The sequence below is a fragment of the Pristiophorus japonicus genome, chromosome 1 (genome assembly GCF_044704955.1).
Source record: "Pristiophorus japonicus isolate sPriJap1 chromosome 1, sPriJap1.hap1, whole genome shotgun sequence".
Classification (NCBI taxonomy): Eukaryota; Metazoa; Chordata; class Chondrichthyes; family Pristiophoridae; genus Pristiophorus; species Pristiophorus japonicus.
In genome coordinates, this window is record NC_091977.1 from 379,167,797 (window position 1) to 379,186,555 (window position 18,759).

General features: G+C 45.2%; 1 protein-coding gene across 1 annotated transcript in view; it reads right to left on the minus strand.

Annotated features, from left to right (window-relative positions):
- Positions 1-18,759, minus strand: part of LOC139266053 (polyamine-modulated factor 1-binding protein 1-like) — an 887,264-nt gene that overhangs the window by 71,679 nt on the left and 796,826 nt on the right. The window contains exon 27 of the mRNA XM_070883919.1: positions 7,922-8,089. Coding sequence (XP_070740020.1) covers positions 7,922-8,089 — 168 coding nt within the window. The remainder of the gene's footprint in view (positions 1-7,921; positions 8,090-18,759) is intronic.

Sequence of the window (18,759 nt, forward strand, 5' to 3'; positions counted from 1 at the left end):
TTAAAGTTAAGTTAAGTACAAACAAGTGTTAAACTTTTGAATAAAATATATTTTAAATTATAACTGAATCATTTACATTATTTGTTCCCTTATTAACACAATTTTTTCAACTAAAGAAGAATCATTTCCATTATTTGTTCCATTAACACAACACAACATTACGGAACAGGTCCAAACAGTAAACATGGTCCATTTGGAATACTTGCCGCTGAGCCTTCAGGCAGCAAAGCATTCATGGATGAGCTGCTGGTGCAAAGCTCGAGCAATTGTTAAAGGGGCACGCAGCCTGCCCTCCTTCGCCGTGATGCTCCGAGTTCAGGTAGTTGCATGGCTTCCTCATCCTCATCCTCCTCACCATCAGCCATTCTCACTTCAGGTGGGTCTTCTATTACCAGCTGCTGCTGCCTCATGATGGCTAAGTTGTGCAGCATACAGCATACAACAGTGAACTGACCGACAATCTCAGGAGAATATTGCAAGTAGCCTTCCGGAATGGTCCACGTATCGGAAACGCTGCTTCAAGATGCCAATGGTCCTCTCTATTATGCTGCGTTTCGCTATGTGCAACTTCTTGTATTCCCAGTAATCTTCCATCCGGGTTGTGCGTAGGGGCGTCATGAGCCAGGTGGTGAGGCCGTACCCTTTGTCTCCCAGCAGCCAGCTCTGCCCTTCTGGCTGCTGCTGAAACATGGCAGATATAATGCTCTCGCATAGGATGAATGTATCATGGATGCTCCCAGGGTATCTCGCATCAACTGCCATGATGCGATGCATGTCGTCACAGACGAGCTGCACATTCATGGAGTGGAAGCCTTTTATGTTCCTGTACATCTTGGAATCTTCCAAAGATGTTTGCAAGGCGATGTGGGTACAATCAATGCAGCCCTGTACCTTTGGAAAGCCAGCAATCCTGGAGAAGCCCACAGCCCTGTCACGCATTGCCTGGGCGGTCATGGGGAACTTTATGTGGTCATTCCTCCGGGCATATGGTGCAGCAGTCACCTGCCGAATGCAGATATGTGTTGCATGTTGAGAAATGGCACACACATCCCCAGTTATGGCCTGGGGTGATCCAGATGCATAAAATGAAAGTGCAACTGTAACCTTTACTTCAACTGACAAAGCAGTCCTCCTGATGCTTCTAAGGCTTCTAAGGTGTTTTTGTTAACTCACAGATCTCGGTTATAACTTCTTTGCGGAAATGCAGCCTTCTCACACAGTCTGCATTACTCAGGTGCAGGTGTGAATGTCTGTCTCGATGTAACCAACATGGGTAAGGCCTCCTGCCCATCATCCTTCGTGCTCTGAAGTTCCTCATATGATGATGTCTAATCAATCTTCTCCGCAGCACAATCATGCAGAATCCTTGCACGAGGTATGGCATTATCAATATTGCCCCCACAATTTAATTGTAGCTTTGCAAGAAGCTCAAATCAGCAGGACAAAGCACTCACACCTTCTTTCCTCTCTCTCTCCCTAAGGCCGACGCCCTAGTATGGACCACACCCTGGTCTGCGCATGCGCAATACGCTTGCTTAGAACGGGAAGCTAGGCTTTCAATAAAGAAACAAAGTCTAATGTAATTGTTTAATTTTTGATTTTTTTGAAAGTACCACCCCACCCACCACCGAACGTCTCCTCACCAGGCTCGAGGGTCGGCCGGCAGAATCGCTCCTTCTCCCGGACACAGGGGCTCGGACTCCACCCCACCACCCCCTCCCCCTTCTCCCGGGTTTCTTTTGAAGCTGCTATATAGCCTAAGGGTTCTCATGTCTTCAGTTCAGCTTCCACCCCACCCCACTGCCTCCGGGCTTCTTTTGAAGCCGAGCCCTGAGCCTCTGTGTCTGGGTGTGGGAGCGATTCTGTCGGCCGGTGCTCTGACCCTCGAGCCTGGTGAGGAGATGTTCGGTGGTGGCGTGGTACTTTGAAAAATTTAAAAATTTTGCATTAGACATCGGCATCCATTTTCTCCCTTTTGACTTTGAAAAAAATTAAGCTTCATGATACATATTCTTTGCCTTCTTGACTCCCTCCAAAACTTCGCCTAAAAACAATGGCGTCTTTCTGCGTCGATTTTTTAATGCGTGCTGATTTTTCTTAAGTGCCGAGAAGGTTTTTTGGGAATGGTCACATACGCCGTCCTTGGAAAAATGTAAGTTGGCCAAACTTGCTTAAATGTGAAAAACTGGCGCAGACATCAGGTTATGCCCCCCTATGACGTAAAAAAATACTAATGTAAAAAAAATCGTAATTGAGTTACGCTGGCACAGAAATTTGGGGGAAACTTGGATATTTTAATTTATGCCAAAAAAAGCGCCGTACGCCAAAAAAACAGTGCAGATAACTGGGGAAAATTGAGCCCTATGTCTGTACAAAGATCAATTACAGCATTCTTTGAGGCCAGCTGGCACATGTTTATCAGGTTTTTATGTCTTGATAACCCAAACATTAATGCTTTCCATGCAATTTTGGGACCATTATATTTAGCAGGCCCAGAGAATCTTGATAGGGACTGGCACTAAATGCAAAGGCCGATAGATTAGTGCAGTCTACAAACAATATAAATGAAGTGAGACCATAACCATAGATGGGAAGATATCAGTAAAGGGAAGAAGTTGGAAGAAGAGAGTGTGACAGTTGTTCTCAACTGGCTTTAACGTGCTCTTCCACGAGCATATCTAATGTAATCTCGATGTTGGCTGTGAGTATATCAGTTAATTTAACCTTCAAATGTTTGACTGTGTGCTGAACTCATGCTTGGCATATAGATGCAGGGCTGCAGCCTTGTCTATAATATTACAACATTAATATTCCTAACAGAAGTAAGCAGTTTTGATACTGGATAGGATAAGAAGTTTGAAACTCAGCTCTGGATCAAACAGAACACTGAGGTTTCTTGCATTCTGATTCAGTTTAAATGAACAGTAAGGAATAGGGACTCAGTCAGTGATAGGAAGGCAGAGATTTTGAAGCGAGCTGAATAAGATGGCTTTAGTTTTCCCGAGGAATACTGGCTCATTCATGACTTAATATCAGGTAGGCTGCCTGACAGCAGAAAGGATATTGTGTGGTCTACGAAAGTAATAGAGCTGAGTGTTGCCAACACACATATGAACACTGACTGCATATTGGTGATGTCACCCAGGGATAGCATGCAGACGAGGAAAAGGAATAGGAGACTCCAGATCACCTCAATAACTGTGTTGTAAAAAAAATGATGTTAAGACAGCACATAAAGAGTAATAAAGGGTGCTATTCTTGCAGAGAATGAGGGTCAGTGCATTGTGGCTATAATTATCTCCAACTTGTGCTTCTCTTGAGAATACAGAATTATCCCCATACACTTTTATTGAAGTAAAAAAATGCTGCTACCTCGCTTTGAAGAAAGTGGTTCTCTGCACTCGAGTATTCATTCGTGTGTAGTAAGAGCAAGATGTCTATCGAGTTACTGATAGATGAAGAATATTGGGCCAGACTTTCCACTTTTGTGCAGATTGCCCAAAAATGGGTGTTATTTCCAGCGTTGGCGGTAAATATGGGTTTTGAGATCGCCAGATTATCGCACATTTTCAATGGGCGTTACCGCGAGCGATCTGCAATGGGCGTTAGTGTTACATTTTTTTTTACCTTCTGCCATAAACTGTCGCCGTCCAGAGCAACGGCATGGCAACAGTCGTTTCCCGCATTTCAGGAGGTCAGGGGTCATCAGTACATGCGCAGAAGATGAGAGAGGGAGCAGAGAGGAACTGAAAGCCTGTGTGGGTATGTTGTGCTGCTGAGCACAAAGAACGTTGTTGCCACCAAGTTTCTGTCGAAAAATAATATTTAAAATGGAAGGGATGGAGGAGGCGACCCAGCATGCTCTGGAGACTGAGGACGTTGGCGAAAGCAGTGAGGTGGGAGAGGAACAATTGGGAGGACGCAAACGAGCGAGGAGATTCTCCGACGAGGCAAATGCATCCCTCCTGCAGGAGGTGGAGTCACGTTGGGGTCAATTGACACAGGGTGTGCATGAGAAGTCCACCCCAAAGGTCTACCAGAGGGTATGGGCCAACATAGCCGAGGTGGTCTTGTCGGCGACCAACGAGGTGCGTGAGGGCAACCTTTGCCGCAAGCGCTGGTACGACCTTGTCGGATCCGCCAGAGTAAGTATTACATTTATTTACATGTACTTATATATTTATATCAGTGTAATGATTGATTAAAATTAGCTGTGATGTGTTACACTTATACCGGGAATGTTTTACTCAAAGCCTGTGTTGACAGTGTACGCCTTTAGGTAAAAAATTATAATTATCATAATAATCATGATTACATCTGTCGGTTATGTGTTGTATCAGTCTCTGTGACAGTACCTAGCAATGATCTCACGCAATGATCTCATGCCATGTCATGCTGGTGTTGCCTTTTACAGAAGAAGCTTTCAAATCGGGCCGAGCAGAGGCGAACGGGTGGCGGGTCACCAGTCATCATCGAGCTCATCGACATCGAGGAGCAGGTGCTGGCACTATTGGGGAGCCACCCCCGGTCGGCCACGCATGCGGCAGCAGAACCTGATGTGATGCCACGTGAGTAAAGTATACACCATTGCGTGATGTAAAGTCATAAGATGCCACACCCACTCATATCCGGCCAATAATATATGATAGACGATTGATAAAAGTGTTCTCTAAATAATGATGGCCTCATGAGAATGATTGCAATGCAGAATTTGGTCATGGTCATGAAATGTGATGTCTGTGATGATTTTGATAGCGGTTCTGCTTTTGTCGTGCATATGCTGTGTGTAGCACTGGACTCACCTTGTGACCCTAGCACCCCCTTCTCCTCTAATAACCTCATTTATGTTTTGTAGCTCAGCTAGCAGTGTGGCCCCATGCAACACCACCGAGCCCAGAAGCTGGGGTCCGGGGCCAGAGTCGCCGGACAATCGAGCATCTGGTGCTGAGGAGCCCCAAATTTCACCCATGGAGCTGCTGGGTGCCTTCTCCACGGATGAGAGTGCAGACTTCGAGGGGTCTGCATCGCCAAGCTCCATAATGCAGTCAACACCCATGACATCTCGTGCTCCTGTGGCCATTCCTTTCTCCACCATGGAGGTACTGGGCCCAAGCACCTTGCCGCAGGGCACTTGAGGTGTCTCCAGGATGGCACCGACCACACGGAGGTTGGTTCGATGCAGCAAGTCTGCTCCACGAGCGGCAGATCTGAGCGGGGACATGGTACACTTGTCCAGGAGGAGTGTTGACATAGGTCAGCAGACCTTCAGACAATGGGGGGCATATCCCAACAGCTGGCCAGCATGTCCGCCACAATGAGCGAGTATGTGCCATGGATGGCGGAAGCCCTGGAGGTGATAGCCAGGAACACTGGTGGCAGAGGCCTCCCAGTCGTCCCGGAGCGTGGCACTGGACCCCAAGGTGTCGCACCCCCATTGCCAATGACACGAGAGCCAGGAGGAAGATCTTGGGATACCTCGGGACCGTCCTCTCCCATATCAGTCCAAGCAGTGGTTCTACTGTCATCACCCCAATGAAGCAGTGACTGAAGAGCTCCTTGGCCAGGCGGCTTGGAATCAGGAGGGGAAGGGGTAAAGGTGGAGAGGAGAAGTGGGGGGGGGGCAGTGAGAAGAAAGGAAAGTGAGGTGCATGGCCGAAGGTGTTGTCGTGGTCACAGTATTTTAATGTTGTTGCTACTATTTTGTTGGGAGGTTTGGGGTAGGGGGGGCACTTTGTTTTTTTGCATTTGTGTTCTATGTTTATGAACTGTTGTTGGAAATATTAAACTATGAATGAATGATATAAATGTTATAAATTTGTTGTGGAGTGGGGTGCTTTTTACAGTTATAATTATGATTTCATACAAGTGTTCTCATTAAATATTTTTTATTTAAAATAACCTTGTTGCACATTGTCTCAGATAGCTGCACCGTTACACACTGGTGATTCCTTAACATGAAAGGGAATAATTAAACTTAACTTGAATCAACTTAAACTTTAACTGTCACCAAGGTAATGTACAGCATTCATGTATGAGCTGCAGACACAGCAGTCTTGCAGCTTTGTAAATCCGAACAAAGTTATTTCAAGCAAAGCGCTCATTTATGAGCTGCTGATGTTGGAGTCCTGAAGCTATGTAGCCACCACAGGCCCTTTCCTGCAATCTAGAGGGGGGCAGGGGCATGGTTTCATCATCAGCCTAATTGTCTGGCCCGAGGTCAGCGTCCACCTCGTTGTCCTCCTCTTGCTCTCTCTCCTGAGGTGGACCGGCAGTCCCTTCTGCCAATTCTTGTCCCCTCCTGATAGCCAATTTGTGCAGCATGGAGCACACCACCACGACTTGAGTTACCTGCTCAGGGTGGTATTGTAGCTCGCTTCCTGAGTGGTCCAGGCATTTAAAGCGCCGTTTAAGCACTCCAATGGTATTCTCGCCGATATTGCATGGCACTCTGTGGCTCTCATTGTATCGCTTCTCGGCTTCTGTCTGGGTGTTACTCAGGGGGGTCATCAGCCAGGTAGCGAGGCCATATCCTTTGTCACCAACCATCCAGCATTGAGCTTGTGGCTGACTGGTAAACATATCAGATACAGCGCTCTCACACAGGATGTGAGCATCATGAATGCTGCCCGGAAATTTTGCATTTACTGCCATTATAATTTGCTGGTGGTCGACAATGAGTTGCACATTCAGGGAGTGGAATCCCTTGCGGTTCCGAAAAACCTCTGCATCCTGAAAAGGTGCCTGCATGGCGATGTGCGTACAGTCTATTGCTCCCTGAACCTTGGGGAAGTTTGCAATTCTGGAGAATCCGAGAGCCCACTCAGTCTGTGCCTCCCTGGTCATAAGGAAGCTGATAAAGTACATCCTGCATGCGTAAAAGGCTTCAGTGACCTGTCGAATGCAGCAATGTGTGGCATGCTGAGATATAGCGCAAATGTCACCAGCTGAGGCCTGAAAGGAACCCGATGCATAGAAGGCAACTCCCGCAGTGACCTTGACCTCAATGGAACGTGCAGTTGTGATGGTGTTGGCAAGTTGCACATCTCTCTTGATGAGCTGGCATATCTCACTGATAACCTCTTTGCGGAAGCGGAGTCTCCTAAGGAGCGTGTTATCGAACAAGTTCAGGTAAGACCGTTTCTCCCTGTAAGTGTGTGGGATGTAAGGTCTCACCCTCCTCAGCAGTCTGGCACATCTTTGATTGGGCATATAATGCTGTTGAATATACCTTCTGCCATCTCTAGTCTGCAGCATGTGTGTAGTCATCAAGACAGGCTGAGAAATTACAGGCCCCATTACAACAACTCTCAGTATTATACTTATTGTTCACAAACAATAAATCTACCTACTAAGACACCTAAAATAACTTCAAATCGTCTACAGTATGATAAGATGTTTGTTCAGATGTTCAAATCGCCTTAAAAGACCTCCAGAAGTTGAAGCAGCCTTTTATATGAACCGACCTCTGATTTAAAAAATGCGGCCCATACCACGGGGTATAGTTCAGGTGAGAGCAACTTTATCTCAGTTTTCCGGCGAGCGATATTTTCGGCGATATGTGGGCGAGGTGCCGAAAGTAATGCTCGGCGATATTATGGGCGTTGGTTTCAGCCATTCTGATCTTTACGACAAAAAAAAAAGTGGCCGGGCGGTATTATTATTTCTCAGCGTTAATTATATGACGAAAGTAACGCCGGGCAATAAGTGAGCATTAGTTTCTATTTTGTGCCTAAATGGGTGCTATCTGGGCGTTGTACCTCATCTCAGGTTAAAATGAATGTTAAGTGGGTGGTATCGATGCAAAAAAAGTGGAAAGTCTAACATTGATTCTATTGCTTCATAGGATATACAGAAGTAGTCAACGAATTATAAACACTATTATATATTAATATAAGGCTATACTGTGCTATCACTACTGTACCTCCTCTATGTTGTCTTGGAGCTTCTCTTGAAGGACAGTTATTTCCTTTTCATGTATAATCAGTTGCTCATCTTTAGTAACCAAATCTTTGATGTTTTCCTGGTTCTTTTTCAATGTTTGATTCAGTTGAATACTAAGTTCTGTTAATCTCTCTTCATATTTTTGTACCTAAATAACAAAAAATTAACAGACTAATCAAAACTCTCTTATTCACCATCTACAATTGTTATGATAGTTTAATATAGTACTTGACTAGCAATTCAGCGACTCTGACTTCAAATGCCATCATAGTAAGCTATCAAATTTGGCCCCCGAAACCTGCATGATTCTCATTAAAATAAACAACTGGTTCACTGTTGTCCTTTGGGAAGGGAGCCTGACACATACATGCAACGACTTTCTGAAGTGACTTAACACGCTCCCAGATTTATGGCACCCATTGGCGCTAAAGATCTTTCCCTGCAGGTCTCTCCAGACCGGAAAGACCCGATTTAGGGCAAATTAGAGGGGCCTGCCCCAAACAAACTAATGACCCACGTCCCACAATTTGCAATGAGGTTGGCATCCTTCAATTGGGCATCTGTGGTTTCTGCTCTGCCTTACTGATCTGCTGATGGGACGGGCTTACTGGAATTTTGGCCCTGTTGTCTTTTCTTCGGCATTCCAGTTAAAACATTATTATGGGATAAAATCTCTCACTCAAGTGTTTAATACGTGTTCTTAAAGTATTGCAAATTATATAATGTGTTCATACAACTAATGCATAGCTAACATAAATATAGTTTAGTAACATCTATTTTTAGGTAGGCTTGAGAACTAACAATTATAAATGCAGCACAAGATCAGTTGGAAATAAAGAACTTGCAGTGTTAAGAGTAAAAACTGAATTTTGAACAAGAGTCTTTCATTTGAACTCACATTTGGAACTCAGGCAGATTTGAAAGTAGACCAATCAATTAATATCTGAGTTGGAATTTGGAGAGATGGAACTTTCTTATCATTTGTAATGCATGGTGCTAATTCCACCCATTGTATTCAGAAAGCTTTACATAAACAAATATGACTACTGTTGCCAACTGTGATTCTAGCCTGGAGCAAATTATGCAAAGTTTATTGTCGTTACGTATTTTTTAAAAATAAATATATATTATCATTGTCTTGTACTTTATTATGTTATTTATGCATAGCACATTACTGCAAACATGTCTTTTGAAATAATGAACTGCAATAAATTGTGCAGTTAATAAAATTATCTGCTGTAATTATAAACCTTTTGTTTTTCATTATATTAAAGACCGCAAGTTGCTATTTTATGAATCTTTGCAATTCTTGCTAAAACAAAGGACATTTCTGATTTTTTTTACATTTTATTGCTTCTAAATGAATATACATTTTTTGATTCCCAGTTTTCTGAAACCTTACTTGCTAGCCAGTATAACCATTCAGAGTTCATGCTTTGATTGCAGTTCTAACTGCAAGGAAAATAATTTTATCTGCCACATAATGTAACATGTTAATTCAGCATTAATTATGGAACATGTCAAGCTAAATTTCAGTCAAAGCTCCATGTTAGTCTCCAGAGCTTTCTTAATGACAGTAATTACAGGCCATAAAATAAATCTTCTAAAATTAACATTTTTTCTATGTCTTGATAGGGAACTGTAAACGGCCAAGCAATACAGATATTTTGATTACTTAAATGTAGCTTCTTTTGTTTCAAACAGCTGTCAGAGCTGTGAATAGAGTAAAGGTTGACAGAGGTGTCTCATTGTAGATCCCTGAAAGGGTATATTATAAAATCCAATCTGATGTGAAGCCTGAAACATTTTCATGAACTGTCTAAAACTAACAAGATGCTATATTATGCAGATGTTTTTGTCTGAGAAATATAAAGATATTAAACTATAATGCATTGATACTGGGAGTTTCAAAACAAAAAAAATCACTGCTGTGTAAAAATATATATTGGTGAACAAATATTAGTAATACAGAACTTACATTTAAACACATGTAACAAAAAATCTCAATCTATTTTTCCCTAACAATATGATGTATACTGAAGGGTGCTGATCTAATGTTACACTGGAAGATTGTAACATTTAATCAATGTAACAGAGCACATATATATATATTCATATATATATATATATATATATATATATTCACTCCACCCAGTGCAAATGAGGTGATAGCAGCCCAAATATTATGGTGCTTACTTACCACCCTATTCCTGTCTGCTGCCATTTTTCTCGGGCCTTCACTAGTGCAACCCTGGCGCCTGCCGAAAGCAGGTAGGAACATCACAGAAATATTCAAATCTGGGTTCGATAATGTTTTAATGCCATTTTCAGAGCAAATAGTGGAATTAGTGCACAGTGCTGGACCAGCCAAATACCATCGGCATGAAACGGCATTTAGAAGCACTATTTAAAGAGGCATTCATATGAGCATAGGAATTGCCAGCCGATAAAAGACCAAGGTCTATCTAGTTCACCTTCCAACAATCTGGGCAAATGGTAGTCGCATGATACAAGAGTTGTTGACTAATCAAAGCAATCAATCACTATCAATGAGTCTACAACAGACGCAGATATGACACGAGAAAAGCCCCAGAGGTGGAGAGCTTTGAAAACCATAGGTCCAAACTCACCTGACCTTCTCAAGCCTGCTACGTATACCACATGTCGGACAGAATCCTCCCAGACCTGCGAGTGCGGGTTTGGAGGCGAGCCCACTGTCAAAATGGCCGTGATTGACAGCGGGTCAGGATCGTGCTCTAAACTCGCCTCCGTGTCAATTTCTCAACTGTCAGGGCTGTGTATGATTCGCAGACCCAACAGCAAGCGGCGGGCCAGTTAATTAAGATAGTTCGGAGGTAGCTGAATGCTTACAATTTTACCAACCTTTCGATGGGTTTGCCATCCCTCGGAGAACACGCCAGGTAAGTGGAGTCAGGTTCTCAGTGACTCTCCATTGCTTTTGCTAGTTGACAGCTGCAGAAGTGGTATAAAAGCTACCATTTCACAGCTGTTCACTTTCCAATGTCAGAAGTTGAAGCCTTTAGGATTTGGAAGAGACATTTGACCTGCATACAGTTTGAAAGTGTTTGCAGTGAACTCTCTATTCACTGTCACCTCCTTGGAGCAACCTCTCTCACCATTGACAGATCGCTTCTGTCATCTCAACCTCACCAGCCATCTATTCCAGCAGCATCGGTGCCCTTGAAAAAATTTCACCTTTGTCCTCAGAATCCCACCACTATCAGCCCCGACAGCAACATCACTAAACACACTAGCATCATCAACAACAACACCAACCTTCTCCGCAATCACTTGATGCTACACAGGACATCAGCACCTGACCACATTGCTGCCCGGGAGACCAGGGATGGCCTTACCATGACCACAATTACTTCACTTGACGTTGTACACCCTGGCTGTCACATGATGCATCAGGGTAACACCATCCCACACCAGCTCCATAAGGCATCCCTGCAATGCCCAACCCATTCCTTGTGGGGGGGGTTCCCTTATGTTTCTCCATTCACTACAACTCACTCAGCCACTTCCAAAGATGCTCACAAATCTGTCCAAGGACACAAAGTGCTGAAAATAAAGATTTCAATGTTTGACAACACATCAACATAAACTTTAAATGAACATTGGCTTAAGGACCCAAATGTGCTGTTAGTTGATATGATTGGACAAGGATGAGGGTGAGTGTGAGGGGTGGCGAGTGAGATGGGGAACTGATAATGTAGATAGAGAGGGATGGGTGGAGGTGCAAGGTAAATTGGTGTGAGTAAGGATGTGCAGGGGTCGAGTAGGGAAGGCAGAGTGATGGAGATGTGATGAGTGGCACAGCAGGATGACGTTGAGTGCGGCTTTGCAGCAACATTTTGTGATCTACTGAGATCATGGAAAGGTTCGCAGCACTGCAGCCAGGGCCTCCTGATGACATTCTTGCTGGTGCCGTCCTGTGCAATGTGCAACCAGGTTGCGTTGGTGTCCTGGTGAGATCACCTCCGCCCATGGGAAGGGAAGAGAGCCTCCCTTTGTGCTGTGTCTCCCTCCTTAAGCATCTGGAGAGAGAGATGGGAGAGCCTGGGTGCAGCCGTACACCTCTGTGCAGTGCTTGTCAGTGTTTGCAGCAGCTTAATGCTGCAGAACACTGACAGAAGAACTGTCAATGCAATGTGAGCATGGTCCCTTTAAGAAAACCGGCTGATGACGCATCATCAAATGATCTCAATCAGACTGGCTTCCTGTTAATTGGCAAGGAACCCCAAAGGGTGGGCTTAACAAGCCCCCCCATCAGAAGATTGCTGCGAAAGGGCGGGCTGGAGCCAGGAGCATGTTTCCCACACGCCACCAACCCTGGATTCGCCGCGGCCGTCGTGTCTCAAATTACTGATATACTGTATCCCAAAATGTTATTTTCTGAAAGAAATCTATCTAATTTGCATTTCAATTGATCAATATTAACTGCTTTGATCATCGCTCTAAGAAGCCTGTTTCACAGATTGACCACTCACTCACTGATATATTGTTTCCATAGAACCCTTCAAGCACAGGCCATGTCCTCGGGTTCTGCTGTTCTGGACAAGGTGACACAGCTTGTCAGGGTCTACATTTTGTATTCCCTTTAAAATCCTAAAACACCAATCAAATCACCTCTTGACTTTCTCTCAGAGAATACATTCTCATATTATTTATCAGACTACAAAAATGAAAAAAAAACACTTGCCAAGACATTCAGAATAGACTGTTCAGTGCATTAATAATTTTCTTATTTTCTTTTACAAGGCACATATTATTTGGTCTCATCTATAGCAAACATAATAAAGCTGTTACTGGTAATCATCACTGATTTACCCTAACCTTCAAGCTAAGGTGTATACTATGCTGCAGATGGAACATAGAAGTACATCACATTGACATCTGGTATGTTTGACAATTTATTGTATTACATCAAGACAGTACAAAACTACCGTTTCTAAATCCGTCTCTAGTTAATAACAAAATGCAATAATGCCCTTCAACATGCGTAAGACAAGAACAGAATAACGTAAAGCAGTAGGAGAGATCAAAGATTGACTGTTATGGAGGCATAATTAAAAAGACAGTTTTGTCGATCAGTTTAATGGGCTAAAAATTCGGGAGCTTGATGCCACCCATTGCCGTCACAATGTAATGAAAAAAGGACAGCCTCTGCTCTTGCCGCTAGCTGGTGGCAGGTCCTGCAGCACCTGACACTGTCAGAGGCCTGGAAGCTCTGCCGGTAAGAGCGATTAGCCTGCAAATTTAAATTAGGGAGAGGTGACGTGCAATGCCAACGTAACGTCACCTCGGTGAACTTGGACCTTAGCACTGACTTCAGCATTGGGTCCGAAGCTTGCCATGAAAACCCCGCGTTCAGCAGCTGTCACCACCTTTTAAAGGGACACCCACATCTTTCAGGTACATTTGCATTTAAGGTTTTATACTGGATTTTTTTTGATTTTATTGAAGTAGTGGCTTGGTGCAATACATGTTAAAAGTTTTTTTAAGTGTGTAAGGAGTGCTGTTGGACACTTGCAAGGCCTGGAATGGTAAAAGAAGGCCTCTGGGAAGACAGAAAATGCTGGATATACTCAGCTCGTCAGGCAATATCCGTGGAGAGAGAAACAGAATTCACCTCTCAGGTTGAGAGGCTGCCTGACCTGCTGAGTATTTTATGCTTTTATTTCAGATTAAAGCATTCTCTCACAGAGGGAAGAGGAAGAAACAGAAGAGGAAGAAGCCTATGAGGAAGAAGCTGAAGAGGAGGAAGCAGAAGAGGAGGAAGCAAAAGGAAGGATGCAACCCAGACAGCCCCTTTCTAGCCGGGATATCTGGGATGGAATCATCCGCCTGCGGTATCAGTGAGCATAACCCCAATTCCCCTTTCAACATTTGTTCCACACCTTACCTTCCCTCTGTTACTGACCACCACAGTGTCCTCTTGGCCACAATGTTGAAATAAAGCCACCATAAAGCAAACTGTCCAATCCAACTTTATACATCCAGCCATCCAATATGACATCAAGAAATAAACTCAGGATCCTTATGAATTCCCTTAGTGACTGTCTTGTGTGTGCCTTTTCCTATCCTAGTGATGTCACGCAGTGCTACTCCCAGTGGCTGTAGCCTGGCTGGTGGAAGGTTGCTGACTTTCAGTGGGAGACACTGCAAATGGCCTTGCTGGTCTACCTTGAGGAGCTGGTGGAGAGTTAAATCAAGTGATGGTGTTTCTTCTTCTTCTTCACTCTCCTCTCCCTCTTCTTGGTCACCAATTAGCTGGGCAGGTTGCATTTCTTTGGTGTGTGAAATGAGGAAGGCACAAGGGTAGAGCTGTGGTGAGGAGAGGGGGGGGAAAGCAAGAGGTGTAAGAGAGAAGGAGGATAACATAAGACGATACTAGCATCTTATATTTTTCAATTCCAAGGGTTCAGCCATGCCCCTGCCAAGAATGGCCAGCACGTCTACTCTAAGGGGGTGAAGTGAAGCTAGGAATAGTAGGTGTGCCTCGTGCTTGGTAAAGATTGTTGGTAAATGAGTGATTGAAGCGTGGATGTAGGGAAGTCGTGCATTGAGCAGTGTGTGAGGCTCATAGTGCAGTTGGTAGGAGATGGCTTTTGAAGATGCATTCACTGACCTTGACGGCATCGGTGATGTAGCCTGACATTCTCCTTTCTGGAAGGCCTCCTGACCCCTAGGGGTAGAGGACATCTGTTGCAGTGTTGACCCCCTGCACAAATCTGGAGTGCTGTGTGCGAGACCCTGGGAGCTCCTTCCCTGGCTTGCTGAGCCTTTTGTGATAGTGCTGTAGCACTTTTCCAATTTTTTGAGATGCGGAAGTGAATTCAGCTATGAGTGGATTCAGCTTTAATTCCCCATTTGGGAATTCATTTTAATGTTAATTTTTTTTTCAGAAGGCAGTTAAGCTTTAAGGGCTAAAAACTGCTCGTGTTTACATGATTTTTTTTGTTTTTCCTTTTAAAAGGCATTGCTCCTTTAATAAACCAACAATGTTTTCTAAATGACAGCCTCGCTTTCAGAGCAGGCTGTTCTTGCTGCTTTTTCTTGGGCAATGATGCTTTGGCCACACTACATTGGGGTCTCTTGCTGGGACGAACACCAACAGGATGGCATTGCATGGTGTGTTTAGTGCTGGGCTAATGTTGATTAGTCCCCAGTCTGAATTTTTCAGTCCTGTCCATGCCCTATTTTCGGCATCTATTAACACCCGCTGGCGGTGGCACCGACAGCTTTTGTGGCGTTCACATATTTCTAGGCCAAATTTTCTTAACCTCTCTGTAGCCTAATCATCTCCTATTTGAATATTTCCTGGGAAGCTGTAGCTTTGTGGGGTTTTTGAATTCTGGGAAACTGATGGGTAACACTGAATTCTGGGAAGCCGCACTACAAGAAACTAGGACAATGACTGCCACACACATACAGAAAGCCACCTGATGGCTTTTACCTCAAGTCGTGGAGAAATATCACCAACGATGTCTCCGCAAGATCCTACAAATCCCCTGGGAGGACAGGCGCTTTAACATCAGCGTCCTTGTCCAGGCTAACATCTCCAGCATTGAAGCACTAACCACACTCGATCAGCTCTGCTGGGCAGGTCACATAGTTCGCATGCCAGACACGAGACTCCCAAACCAAGTGCTCTACTTGGAGCTCCTTCACGGCAGACGAGCCAAAGGTGGGCAGCGGAAACGCTACAAGAACACCCTCAAAGCCTCCCTGATAGAGTGCGACATCTCCACTGACACCTGGGAGGCCCTGGCCCAAGATCGTCCTAAGTGGAGGAAGTGCATCTGAGAGGGCGCTGAGCACCTTGAGTCTCAACGCCGAGAGTATGCAGAAATCAAGCACAGGCAGCGGAAAGAGCGTGCGGCAAACCACGCACCCCTTCCCTCAACAACTATCTGTCCCACCTGTGACAGAGTGGCTCTCGTATTGGACTGTTCAGCCACCAAAGAACTCACTTCAGGAGTGGAAGCAAGTCTTCCTTGATTCTGAGGGACTGCCTATGATGATGATGATGATTTACATGGAGCCATAAGGTACCATAAAACTGTCACCAGCTAAGAAGCTGATGGACAGGACACTTTTATTTGGAAGTTGGTCAAGCAATCTGAGTTGGTTTGTTAATGGAACATGAATGCTGGTTTATGGCGCTTGCCTGTGGCTTAAGTGCTATAGATGTTAAAATAAATATAGAGACCTGGCCTGGTGGAACAAGTGAAAGTTGACCATCAATAATTTCTGATTGATGTCTATCAAAATTGATCAGAATATTCGAAGAGACTTATGTGATTTAGTTAACCCTTCTTAACTGGACATTAAAATTTAAACCCAGAAATTAAATTTTTAACTAAATTTAAGGAATAAAAAGCGTAATGTCTTTGTCTCATGTGGAAGTAAGAAGTCGTAAGGTTAGAGTAAAAGATCAAGAAATCAGTCCTTTGCAATGTCAGAATAAGGCCAGTCAAGCAGTCAGAATAGGAAGAAATTCAAGTCCTGTTCTCCTAACAGCAGCTTGGCCAGTTAGACAAAGGGGCAGAAATTGGGCTCCTTTGCAGCTCCTAATAGCGCCTCCGGTGAGATCATCGATTCCCGCTAAATTCGGCAGGAGTTTTGCGGCGGCTGTATGACGTTGCGTCTTGATCTCCTTTGCCCGGATATCGTGATGTCATCGCCATGCGCATCATCCCGGACCCAAACTTGCATTCTGCCCCCTGCAGCATCGACGGGCGAAAACACCAACAGTTGCAGCAGGCGTTCATCAGGTGGCTGGGAGCTTCAGGGGCGATGCTTAAAGGCAAGGTGGTTGAGCTAAGTAAAAAAACAAATTTCAAATCTCTTTTTCCAATTTTTTACCTTGTTTCCTGCCCGCAATCAATCAGCCCAGCACTCTACTGCAATGCTTCGGGCTGATCGAGTCGGATCGTGGCTGCTGTCAAGGAGAAAGTAAATCTTCTTTTGCAGAGCCTGCAGCGATGGCCCTTTCATTTAAAGGAGGGAAGGAGCCTTCCAACGTGGCAGCACTGCACAGCTACTGCCCCGCCTGCTGCCTCTTGTGCTCCAGAAACAGCCCAAGTTCAAGCTACAGAGTAATTCAAGCAGAAGTACACCAGGAACCTGCCAGTAACTGTGTCGGTCAAGGGTAACAGCCGTCCGCTGAGAGAGCGCAGGCAGCATCGGTATTTTTAGGCTGCCTGCTAATTAACATCAGTGGTGCAGTGAATTTGTGGTGCAACACGCTCTTTCTAGCGAGCTCAACAGGAGGTCGAAGGTCGCAACTGTGCCCCGTTTGCAGTTAAGGAGAATTGGGAAGAAATGAGTGAAACTGTAGGCCAAGTATGGAACAGTTGCCATATTTGCCAATTTCCCTGTCACCCGCTCACCAATCAATGTTATAGGAAAATTGTTTATGTATTTGTGGGGAGTCTGTCAACTGTGCCAGGGAAGTTTGTGCTTTGATCGGACTTCGGGTTTCAAGGGATCAGAGGCTGCTGATGCTGCATGCATACATATCTTGTTCTCCCCCCGGCTCCCTGTCACCTCCCCTCATCACAACCCGATCCTAGTCCCTTTCTGCTTTCAGATAACCAAGAACAAGCAGCCAGAGAGCCTGACCCTGAGGCGATGGTGGAGAGCAAGGTGGGGGAGAAGAAGCGTCACTGCATTGGACACTCCCACACGCCAGCCCAGAAACGGGCACTGCACGTAATTTAGTTCTGTTGCACACGACTCAGGTGAGGACCTCATGGGGTGGCCTTCACAAGAAGGGTGATGGGCATGCACATCGAATTGCTAGGTGCAATGCCAAGCCTGCCAGAGAGCCTCTTGGCAATGTCAAGGAGCATTAAGGAGCCTTCTTCCAACATTAGCCAGGGTTTTGTGCAGAGCTTGGGGCCCATGATTTTAAGGTTTGAAATGATGGAACACTCCAGGATAGACAGTGTCTACCCGGACATGGTGCTGCATGTGATGGACGATGTTTTGTGCTGCAGCGGAAGCGCAGACCACTGTCCTGCAGTCTCAGCTTGCTGCCACCCAAGCTCTGACTGCTGTCAAGCGTGGCTGGGTTTACTACCTTTGACCGGGGCTTGCAGGGTGTCGCAGCAGGCCAGCAATCAGTCCTCCAACAGATTGTTAGGGATGCTGAGGTGCTGTCCTGGGGGAGTGGCAGTGGGTCTGTGGAGCAGGACCCTGCTGTCCTTTCTCAGGATGACAGTATTCCTGTTCCCACCACTGCCACTGCCCTTGCAGTTGCCTATCAGCCAGCCAGCCGCGCCCATACCGAGGTGTTGCAGTCTACAGGCAGGCTGTCTAAATCCAGAACTACTCGTGGTCATCCAGCAAGGCCATCTGAAGTCTCCCCCAAGGAAACACAGCAGGCTTCCACCAGCCATGATGCAGCTACTGGGGGAGCACTTCATTGGAGCACTAGATCAGGAAAGGGCATCCGAACGACAAGCATCAAGGGATTGCACAAAGGGTGATGAGTTGATGACATCCAGCTCCACCTCACTACCACTTTTCTCGACCCCTCCTGGGTCTCTAAATTGTCAGACTGCTTGTCCGACATCCAGTTCTGGATGAGCAGAAAATTTCTCCAATTGAATATTGGGAAGACTGAAGCCACAAACTCTGTTCCCCAGCCACTGACTCCATCCCTCTCCCCAACTTCTGTCTGAGGTTGAACCAGACTGTTTGCAACCTTGGTGTCATATTTGACCCTGAAATGAGCTTTCGACCACATAAACACAGCATAACTAAGACCATCTGAAGTACCCC